Raw genomic sequence first — 11,788 nt, forward strand, 5'->3', positions numbered from 1 at the left:
ATCACACAGTATTAGTCACTTATATCACACAGTATTTGTTAAAAAAGGGACGAAATTGGTTCCCATGGACTTTATTTAGTACTGTTCATGAAAATAAATAAACAGGGAAGAAAGCAGTAAAACAAATCGTAAAATGCGTAAAACATCTTCACATATAACACGTAAATAGAAATGGGATTCGTTGTTAAATCCGTAAAATGTCCTCCTCGGATATTGGGTCTGCGTGCGACTCGGTTCCTATTCAGCGTCAGCTGAAAATAAATTCAAAGTAACAAGGTGAACAGTGACGAATTTTATGACATAGTTTTATTAACTGTTGCTTGAGTGAGTGAGTCAGCAAATGAGGTTTTGTGACGCTTCTAGCAGTATTCCAGCAATATCAATCACGGCGGGGCACACCGGAAGTGGGCTTCGTGCATTGTATTCATATGGGGAATCGAACCCGGGCCTTTGGAGCTACGGGTGAACGCATTAAACACTAGGATATGACTTCTTCCACATGCACTAAGCTATTGTGCAACAAACAACGGGCTGGTGTGTTTCAACAACCTTGCTTTTCGCTGTTTTTGATTTTATTTCTTTCACCCAGCCTCGACGAATACTGAATCAGTTGCTTCACTGTATGTTCTAACACGACGTGCCAGTTACGCACACAAAACGTTGCATTTACCTTAGTGGATACATCACCTCACCACGATTAAGTTTACACATACCTATCAAATTTTAGGGTCTTCCCTTATGTTTTTGTTTGTGGTTCGTATATATTCACTGACTCAGCATTCAACTGACGAAGGAACCCAAAAATTGCTCTGAAACGTTCTATAAACGATAAAAAAGAATCTCTTATCCATAAAGTGAGTGAGTGAGTTTAGTTTTACGCCGCTTTTTAGCAATATTCCAGCAATATCACGGCGAGGGACACCAGAAAATGGGCTTCACACCAATTTTTGTACCCATGTGGGGAATCGAACCCGGGTCTTCTGCGTGACGAGCGAACACTTTCACCATTAGGCTACCCCACCGCCCCTCTTATCCATAAAGCTTGTCATGCATTCATGTTCGTCAAACTTTGAAATGCCTTTCAAGAACTTTATGTTTTAGGCATCCCAATACGTGAACAGCATGCAAAACTCACCAAAACCTCGTCCTCGTCTGCACACGCATGTGGGGCATCCTCTAAGACTTCTCAGGATGACATCCCCTGACGGGCATCGCCTCCTGCATGAGTTCCTGGCCAAGCGGGGACATATAGGTGTTTCACAAGAACACGTTGGGCAACCATTCACCTTCCTCACGCCATAACGGCACACCTGGCGAAAGGGACAGTGTATCTTGGGGCAGGTGCTTGGACCTACAGTAGAGGAGTAATGGATGAATCTGATAGGGTTTAAAACCGCTTTGATAAATGTGTGAGTGAGTTTAGTTTTACGCCGAAATTATCGAGTCTGGACCAGACAATTCAGTGATCAACAACATGAGCATCGATCTGCGCTATGGGGACCGATGACATGTGTCAAAGAAGGGGCACAACCCTACACAGGGAATAGCAGACTAGAACACGAACGATACTTTCAGGCGCATTTGTCTGTGAACACCACAGACGGGAGCATTGCCTGTGACTTTGGAGTAATCGGGCTTTAGTTTTACGCCTCGTTCAGCAATGTTCGAGCAATATGACAGTGGAGGACACCAGAAATGGACTTCACACATTGCCCCCATGTGGGGAATAGAACCCCGGGTCTTCGGCGTGACGAGCGGACGCTTTAACAACAAACCTACCTGGATTGCACAGACATGACTGGCAACCATTGACCATTTTAAAGCCGTACTTGCAGATTCTAGGACATCGACGCTTTGGACACACTGGACCTGCAATGAATGAGTGAGTGAGTGAATGAGCGAGTGAGTGAGTCAGCAATATTCCAGCAATATCACGACGAGAGATACCAGGAATGGACTTCACACATTATTCTCATGTGGAGAATCGGCGTGACGAGCTAACGTTTTGACTCCAAAGCTACCCCGTTGCCCCTCTGCTTAAAGTAAAACTTACCTGGATTGCACAGACATGACTGACAACCATTGACCATTTTAAAGCCGTTTTTGCAGATTCTAGGACATCGACGCTCTGGACACACTGGACCTGCAATGAGTGAGTGAAAGAGTGAGTCAGTCAGCTTTCAGCAATATACCAGTGATATTACTCCGGGAGACACAAGAAATGGACTTCACACATTGCATTCATGTGGGGAACCGAACCCGAGTCTTCAGAGTGACGAGCGAACAATTTGGCCACTAAACTACCCAGGAGTGTTTGCAACTGGACACCACTCTGTCAATATCGTCATGCACAGGTTTAGACAGTTCTGATTATTGAATGAACACAAACTGAAGGGTTCATTTCAGGCCGACATCCGGAATTGACAGCTGGCGGATTGTAGAGGTTTTAATTGATGATAAACGCAGCAGCCATGACAGAGATTTTATAGGCAGCTGCCGGACTTGACAGTTCCCGCTGCAGACAGAAGTAACTGCCATCGTCATTTGGACTGAGCCGTTAACGAAATACGGTTGTGCGAACCGCCACTGACCCTATAGTCCGTGGTTGAGGATGGTTAGAGTAGCGATATTTTAGCAATATTTTCACAACATGACGTCAATGGAAATCATAAAAATGACCTGGTATATTTTAACTAAGAGGGGATTCGAACCTGGACCTTGACAAACACACGATACAAAATCCAGTTACCTTACAATACATAGTTTACACTTTTCAGAATATAAAACAATAGGGTAGGGGAGCATAATACTTTATTGCCTTTTATTGAATTTGTGTTACGTCAACAGAGCAAATGGCACATCAGAGATATAAAATACGTTATTTTAAATAAATTCATGAATTAAAGCATTTCCACATTTGTTTAAGAGAGATATGGTACTTGGAATAACGGAAACAGAGGCTATATATCTTAGTTTTCACAATTGGGACTTTGTAGCCGGTCTGATAGGAGGAGGTTGTATTTCAAATTAAATAAGTGTGATTTTGAGAGATTCACGATTTGCACGATTTGATATATTGATGACAAACATTCAAATATGACCTTAGAAATTTTGCGTCCAGTGTTAACTATGTTGTTTATTTTTGATATGAAATGAACTAAGAGAGTTGTTCCAACAATGGCAGGAAAAAGATAAAATACTCTGAATAAACACTGCATAAAACGATGATATAATAGATGGGTTAACATTGAAGCATAAGGGTTCATTGATGAAGTGAAGACGTTGCTGAACTTGTTGTACTGACCTTCAGTGTTACAGTTCCAGTTAATTTTAGATACAATGAGGGTTTCCAGATTCTTTATACTCCGATACTGTTTATCACCGTTGATTGCCACTGGGATCATTTCTGAGGGGTTCCTCTGTCAAGCATCAGTGCCTTTGGTTTGTGACATTTCAAAGTGAGTGGTTTTCTGCACACCAAGTCGTGAAATGATTAATGTCCTCATTATTCAGTTCTTCAGATACAGTATCGTTCGCCGACAATTGCTGCACCATCTGTGAACAGTTGAACAGGTTAAACTCGAGCTTACACAATCATTAGTGCAGAACAGGAGATGTTAACCAGCCTTGTGGTGCACCAGTGTTGAACTTTCACATACTGCCGTCTGTCCACCAGAAAGTTTCCAATCCATTTGATGTGGTATGAGTAACGCTCATGTCGAACAGTTTTTGTGTCATGATATATGGCTGGTTGGTGCGGAACGTCAAAGAACGTTGCAGGAACGTCAACGGCCAGGATCCTGCAGTATGTCTCTAGATGTTTGGAATCATCTGCTCTCCTTCACCTCGGATGTCTCTAGATGTTTGGCATCAGCAACTGCTCTCTTTCACCTGTGGACGAACTGAAGCGGGTCCAGTATGTCGGCACTTCCTGTCAGAGATGTCCAATCAATCTGCGCTCCAGAAAACTCTATTGCAACAGTGAGAAGTGACAGCAACTAGTTTGTAGTTGTTGAGTTCTTTAGTTTGTGTCTTTGAATCTTGTGAAAAATGAACACAGCTGAAATTTGCACTCCTTCAACACATTGCCGTTGTCAGGTCCTGTTGCTTTTCGGATGTAATTCTGGAGGAGCCTTGAATGACGTCAGCTTCTGACGACTATCACAATCGTGTACGGCTTCAATGACTTGAGTTTTCCCATTGGTAAAATCGTGACAATCACAACGGCTGTAGAAAGCGTTGGTATTTTCAGCAAAGGTCTCATTGTACCAGCGGTGACTGCCTGCCGTGTTCACGCCTAGCCAGGCTCGTTGCAGATTGCTTTGCTGAAACTGTCACTCACCTTTCTCTTTGTACGCTAGTCTACACTCACTTCACGAGCTTTAAGACAGATGTCAACATGTATGAAATTGAGTTTTTTTTTTATTTCTTCATGTAAGCTTGTTTGTTTGCGTTTAACAATAATCTAATCTCTTTTGTAATCCACGGCTTGCTTTGGTAGTGTTGATGGGGCTATTCTGATGTCTTTTTCTGATTCTTTTCCTTTTTGACACAAAGATTTGTAGAATTAGTTACGATGTCACACATTCCTTTTAATATTTGTTCTGTATCATAGACCATGTCCCAATCTGTACACATCATTGTAAGGTTTTAATAGATCTTGTGTTCCATGATATGACTTCTCAATTACTAACGTTTGACGATATGTAGACAGAAAATACACAGGTTCTAGCTATGCGTTGAGACAATGTGTTCAACAAAAATATTCGAATACCTTTAGGTAAAACTATTGGTGTCCACCATGATCTGACATCTTTTGATCAAGGGAGATAAGTCTGTATTGCTAAATGATCCTGCTAAAAATACACACTGGCTCAAAATATTCACCATTATCTTATAGTCCGCATGGCTCAAAAGCGGACCCAAGAACTGCAAACTCAAGAACTAATAAACATTAAATGCCTAGTGAAACATTGATCACAACGTCAGACCAACTCTGTGAGGCTCTTGCAGAATTTTTGTCCAAAATTAAGAACATGTTAAACAAGCCATCATCATATTAAAATTTTGACACAGTTCACTATTTGTTTCGAGGGTGACGTGTATGTGAGGTAATAGCAGGTGTGCGAGAAACACGTACACAAGTGACGACAAAGTTATTCATTCATTAACCTGTGCTGAGTTTTAGTAATCCACGCAAAACATGTCACCACAAGTGATTTGAAATATTTCATTTCTTTCAGACTCTTTGAATATTTTTGCTCAAAAATAGGTCTTTGATATTTATCGATAATTGATCGATATTTATTGAAGGACTATCGATCTCTGTGATCTGTATTGACAGGTTAGAGTTTTGAGCACCAGGGTTATGTTTCACCGAACATTTTAGTCTCATTGGTTTTTTGTTTTTGCTTCAAATCGACCAGTAGCCCGGACTAGGAGTCTGTGAGGATATTTCTTATCATTCAGGACCATACGATCTTTCGAACCCGTGCAGATCCAGGTCAGAATTGGTCTTCAGCAACCCATGCTTGTCGTAAAAGTCGAGTAACGGGGTCGAGTGGTCAGGCTCACGTGGGAAGGGCGGGGTATCCCAATCGATGCTCATGCTGTCGATCGCTGGATTATCTGGTAAAGATTTGATTTGTACATACCGCCGCATTATAGCTAGGATATTGCTGAAACCAAAACACCAATCAATCAACTAGCCATCATGTTTCGGACGATTCCCTTACCTGTGTTGCAAGAACATGAAGGACAGCCATTTATTATCTTGATGCCATATAAACACTTGATTGCCACATTGGGTGGGCATCCGATCTTGGAGCAATCGGCAGTGCCTGGAGGAGAAATAAACACTGCAGCAAGGGGAGATACATAGCATGGGGGTGTGGGGTTGAGGTGGGGGTTGGAGGGTGTTTCAGTTTGGGAACAATGGGAAAAGGGGGAGAGTGAAAAGGATACTGTTGGGGAGATGGGAAAGAGAGATACTGTTGCAGAATAAGATGGGATTGGGACTATGAATGACCATGGGAAGGATTTGAGATGAGGAGGAATGAAAGAGCGTCTGCAGCAATCGGTTGATCGGTACCATCTACAGTATCGAAAAGTAATATCGAATTTAGATAATTAAATGCATATATGTTCAAATAGATTGGCATATTTACAATATGGAATACTGTTATCAAGTATTGGAATATTTTAGAAATTCGGAAATCATGTCAAATTGTCAGAAATCACACTCACCAGGGTTACACTCACACGTGGGACAACCATTCACTTTCTTTACCCCAAAAGGACATTCAATTGGTCTAGCACAGCGAATTGAGGGGCAGAATGTCGGTCCTGTAATAGTTGATAGACACATCAGTGGGGCAGTTAAGTGGGCCACAGCACTTGGCGAGACCGCAGTAGTGACAACCAACAATAATAATGCATTTGTAACGCGCTTGCTTTCCAGCTACAAACTGTAGCTGAGGGCTGAGAGACTCCAGAAGAAAGGAAGGTTTGTAAGTGAGTTCAAAAGGATGAGACGTTGACGATGCAACGGAGTTTGAGAGGAATAGAATTCCACGATCTGTCACTGAGAAGACCTCGCGGTCAATTCTGGTTTTGGTCACAAGAATAGAAACGTCTCCTTGCATTTGTAACGCGCTTGCTTTCCAGCTACAAACTGTTCAAACAAATCTGGGACTGAGAGACTCCAGAAGAAAGGAAGGTTTGTAAGTGAGTTCAAAAGGATGAGACGTTGACGATGCAACGAATACGCAAGAAACGTCTCCTTTCAGATCTGGGAGATCTTGAAGGCTAGTGCTCACTGGCAACGTGTCATTCCTTTTCAAATATTGTCATGGTTGTCTGAGGAACCGATAAACCTTGAGAGAATAACAAATTTCCGACTTAATCATTCCCTCGCTAGACTGAAAGGCTCTATAAACAAAGACTGGGAACAGTCTGCACTTACAAATGTCACTTAGGAGATAAACATCATGAGTTGGCCAATTTCCGGGTGTTATTGAGTATTTGAAGCACGGGAATGCATTTGGAACCGACGGCGTCAGCCGGAGGTTTGAAATGAAATATTCCCGTGCTTCAAATACTCAATAACACCCGGAAATTGGCCAACACATGATTTTTATCGACATTGTAAACACAAAAGTAAACCAAAGGGGTTTTAGTGTCTGCACTCGTTTACATCGAATGCGGACACAGCAGTGAAGTGTCATCAGCTGGCCGTTTCAGCTGGTTCCCATGGTAGCATCTGGAGTTGCTCATTTGTGACGTCATTCTAACTTTACGTCACAATATGATTTGAATGACGTCACCACTGTTGATGACGCAACAAAACAATTGTTTGTTTCTACGTGTCAGTACGCAGTAAATAGTCTTGCAGTTTCCGGGAATCTAATACCATTTGATCATGTTTTTCAACCAATCAGATTACAGAACACAGTGACTTTTGGTTTACAGTCAGTAATGACACTTCTTACATAATTGATCATTTATTTGCGGCTTTGAATTGGGATATACGTAAACTCCAGGAGCTTACCGCATGGTCGGCAACGACATGTTGGACATCCTCTCTCATCAGGAATATTCCCGCATTCACAGAAAATGGCGCACACGGGACCACACACTGGTCTTATTGGGGGCAGAGACACAGCAGGAACGTTAGCCGCACCTGTAACATGAGTGAGTGAGTGAGTGAGTGAGTGAGATTTGTTAGCTTGATGAGCATGGGAGGGAGGGGGTGCTTTGACGAGCGGGTGAAAGTAAAGACAATTCTACGAAAAGGTATTTCGATATGCATGCAGACGGAAAGTTTTCCACATCACCTAGCGTTAACCCTGTTTCCCTCAAATTATCGACCTCATTTTGTGTTACTTCAGGGGTCAAATCCTCACTCATTTTGAGTGAGTGAGAGAAACGCAGATGTTCCTAAGAATGAAGTATATATCTTCCACTTTAATGCTGTGTATTGAAACCTTCGACTGAGAAGATAAAATCACACCCAAACTGAAACACCATTTCAAATACTGTCAGCAGTTACATTCTGGAGCGCGCGCGCACACACAGACACACAGACACACACAGACACATCAAAACAAAACAAAAGTGAGTGAATGAGTGAGCGAGTGAGTGAGTGAGTCGGAGGAGAGCTAATAAGCATGTCTTAGACTCTTATCACTCTTATCACTCTTATCACTCTTATCACTTATCGCCATGGCGAGTCTGAGATTCGAAGAAAACAGCATCCAGAATATTCCTCAGAGGCACAAGTCTTCACAGTAGATTACACAGGCGACCCAAGGCGCACCCCGAACACAAGTGCCATGAAATACATATTGAACTGATTCGTATTAAAAATATTGATGTCAAGCAAATAAAATACAAAATACAACCACGTTTTTCAAACGGTTAATCGATCTCAAATGAATATAAACCACTACGTTTTCCCGTTATACATCCCTTGTTAAATTGTGGGGGTAATAATCTCCGTTGCTCTACTTTCATTTTGTGGAACGGGACGATGGTATGCGTCACACAAGTCATTCATATCAAACTCATTCACTCACTCTATTTTAAAGCTGTTCTACACCATTATCATTCTCTTCCCACAGAGACTACTTGTCATATCTTCCTACGAACCTCTGTTCTAACACGGCCATATATCGCGGTTCTCATAAAATCCCCTTGCGGCAAAATATGGCAGCAGTTTTATCTCCTTTTCTTCTGTCCAATCAGAACACTTGTTACACCGACTTACATTCATCTTGACAAATGCAAGCAATGTGGAGAAACAAAAATGACAAGACTGAGTTCTGTCTAGAATTAGCGTTTGAGTATCGCGCTCGGGAAGAGGTTCTAGTTTTCACGATGCATCCGGAAATTACCGAGATCTTTCGAACGATCACTTTTGAAACAAGGTAGCTGATTGCACTACTAAATCTGATTGCCTCCAATCACGAGTCTTGAATACTCGCTCCACGAAAGGGTCGTATTAGAACAGAGGTTATGTAGAAAGATGTGACGAGTAACCACTGTGGGAAGAGAATGCACACAAGTACGCATCCATCACGTTATGACGGGTCGAACATTAACCTGTATTCATTTCGGCATGTGATCCAAGACGTCAACATGTTGAAACTGGCACTACACGTTGTTTTCAAAGTTTTAGATCACGTGCCACAAAAATCTCTAACTAATAAGCGCTCAAGCTGACAAAGAGTCAAGAGATCAGAATTCAAATTTCTTCACTATGTGAAAGAGTTAAATTTTACGAGACGTTTAGGGATAGTTCAGCAATAGCACAGCGGGTACAATGGAAATGTGCCTTTATCGTCTTTTACTCACAAAAGGAATCACGATCTACGAATAAGGTGACTCCCAAACACAACAAACCCCCCCCCCACCCCCCAAAAAAACCCAAAAAACAAAAAAAACCCCAAAAAACCCCCAAATACCCCCCCAAAAAAACTCCCCAAAACAAAACAAAACAAATCAAAAAAAGTAAACAGCAAACAGTAAAACAAAAAAAACAACCCCAAACCCCCAAAAACCCCAAAACAACAACAAAAAACCTAACAAAACAAAAAACCTGCAATATAGCAAACAAAACACCTACACGACAACTGTGCAAAACATTATCCAAATAAATGCAACGTACACCCTGGACATCATTCCATTCTCCCATTGCTATAAACGCGCTCGTTGTACACCTAGTTGACTGTATATAATATAAACACACACAGACACACAGACACACACACACAGACACACACACACAGACACACACACACAGACACACAGACACAGACACACACAGACACACAGACACACACACAGACACACACACAGACACACAGACACAGACACACACAGACACACACATAGACACACACACAGACACACACAGACACACAGACACACACACAGACAGACACACACAGAAACACAGACACACACACACAGACACACACACACATAGACACACACACAGACACACACAGACACACACACAGACACACACACACAGACACACAGACACACACACACACACACATATCATTAAACAAGTGATTCTCTCAGGTTAAGAATTTTGCCATGACAAAAGGCTTAACTCTAAAGTACTGCCTCTAACCCATAATAACTAACACTAAAACCTGAAATACTGTGAACTAATTACAACTACAGCGATAATAATTTATAACATCTCAAATCACGGAAAAAGCACTCTCGTAACAGTAAGCAATAAATATTTAAAATTCCTTCATCTGCACAAGATGTTTCACCCTTCAACGGTTCTTCAATGAAAACTAAGCGTCATCATAGGCGACGTATGACGGTACATAAAACTAGAAAACATGCTCAGTGAATACACGTAACATGTTGAATGATCTGTGCAAAGCAATACGTTCATATACAGACCTTGGACATCGTGTACCGCCAGGCATACAACGATTGCTGCTGGGACTGCAATAGAAACTGTGAGTTTCAGCATGATGTTCGCCAAGGCTGTGTTCTCCTAGCCTGCGTCTTGCTCTTCCACTCTCTTCACTCACAGCATTGGTCTGATGGTGGTGACTGTTACGACTCTTTATAACAGGGTTAATACGTAGGTATCCCCAATGACCTGTTGATCGTGTTCATTAAAAGTCCGCAAGCCTAGCACTATTTGGCAGGGTAATTGAAAGGAAAACGCCCGGAGCGCTTGTCGATTGGTTTGTCTTATCTACGTCACCAGACACATCCGTGTTTACTATCCATCAAATTACACACGCAAATCCGGGAAACGCATTTGTGTACACCCATAGGTCATGATGCCATTTTGGTCACTGTGCCCGTGGAGATCGGGGTTAACTGATCTTCAGTAAAAATGATTGTGTCATCCTCTGCATCACACCTTTGTTCCTTGGCTGCGGTATGGAATATCAAAACGTTCCCATGAGCTGATAATGTGCTCAGAATTTCCTATTTTATCAAAACGCGTCTCTTTAGTTATTATCTCAATGTAATTAAGGAATTGCGCAGAATAAACTGCTATATACACTGCCATTTAACAATAAATGTGATAAAATCGCTAATACTCATTCCTACTCATTAATGGGATGTGTTTGAGGACTTTTCTAAATTGTGGTACCTTATGCAGGAATCCAATCATCCACGCGTAGCAGTCGGCAACGCAGGCGGGCGGGGTACACCGAAGTGTCCGACCATGTCATAATGTATAGTACTGTGAAGCATTTCGAGTTGGGGGTCACCTCAATTCTTTTTAGATCTTTAATCTATGCAAAGACACGAGGGTCTGTGAAGCTGCCTTGCGATACAAAATACGAAAATACTTTAATGCTAATACCAGACAATTGCAATAACTTGATGGGGAAAAGATATAGTCATCAGAAACATGTACCTCATTATTTAAACCATTTGGTTTGTTACCTTTTAATCGCTAAAACAGTTACTGTTATCTGAGCTTCGGCCATTGTGCATATTCCGATGGAACTCACGTGACCTTTCCGCTCGCGATGTCATTTGAGATCAGAGTCACATTGCCAAAGAACATGCGCTACAGTAAAAATCGTGTTTTGTGTATCGTTTTTGGAAATGGTACGATGGTATGTTACGTTGCCTGGGAATGCACGGGGTCGCCGAACAATGGAAAGGGCTACCATTTCTTCCGCTTTTCATGTAAAGACAGATTTAGGCAGGAGAAATGGTCTGATCACTCTAGGTCGGACGCACATGAAAATCCTTAAGCTGAACAAGGAAGACATTCATTTATTCATCA

At 41.9% G+C, this 11,788-nt stretch overlaps 1 protein-coding gene across 5 annotated transcripts; it reads right to left on the minus strand.

Annotated features, from left to right (window-relative positions):
- Positions 1 to 55: 55 nt before the first annotated feature.
- LOC137259321 (antistasin-like) lies at positions 56 to 10,709 on the minus strand. Of its 5 annotated transcripts, XM_067797001.1 has the most exons (8): positions 10,429 to 10,709; positions 7,550 to 7,681; positions 6,247 to 6,345; positions 5,736 to 5,840; positions 2,054 to 2,143; positions 1,780 to 1,869; positions 1,136 to 1,351; positions 56 to 251 (listed from the first exon to the last, which is right to left on the minus strand). In XM_067797001.1, the coding sequence occupies exons 1-8, from the start codon at positions 10,499 to 10,501 to the stop codon at positions 238 to 240; spliced, it is 819 nt and encodes a 272-aa protein (XP_067653102.1). In that variant the 5' UTR covers positions 10,502 to 10,709; the 3' UTR covers positions 56 to 237. The 5 variants fall into 5 exon arrangements, with proteins under 5 accessions (XP_067653102.1, XP_067653105.1, XP_067653101.1 ...); XM_067797004.1 differs by lacking the exon at positions 6,247 to 6,345 and having other exon boundaries at positions 10,429 to 10,574; XM_067797000.1 differs by lacking the exon at positions 56 to 251 and having other exon boundaries at positions 1,073 to 1,351; positions 10,429 to 10,574.
- Positions 10,710 to 11,788: the final 1,079 nt, after the last annotated feature.

This window comes from Haliotis asinina, chromosome 13 (assembly GCF_037392515.1).
Source record: "Haliotis asinina isolate JCU_RB_2024 chromosome 13, JCU_Hal_asi_v2, whole genome shotgun sequence".
NCBI lineage: Eukaryota > Metazoa > Mollusca > Gastropoda > Lepetellida > Haliotidae > Haliotis > Haliotis asinina.

Bases quoted from the DNA above. Each gene is read 5' to 3' on its own strand.
- LOC137259321 (XM_067797000.1), bottom strand. From the start codon at position 10,501: ATGCTGAAACTCACAGTTTCTATTGCAGTCCCAGCAGCAATCGTTGTA. The intron at 7,682-10,428 runs GTCTGTATATGA...CTCATGTTACAG, and splicing joins GGCGGTACACGATGTCCAAG to GTGCGGCTAACGTTCCTGCT. The intron at 1,870-2,053 runs GTAAGTTTTACT...CATTCATTGCAG, and splicing joins GTCATGTCTGTGCAATCCAG to GTCCAGTGTGTCCAAAGCGT.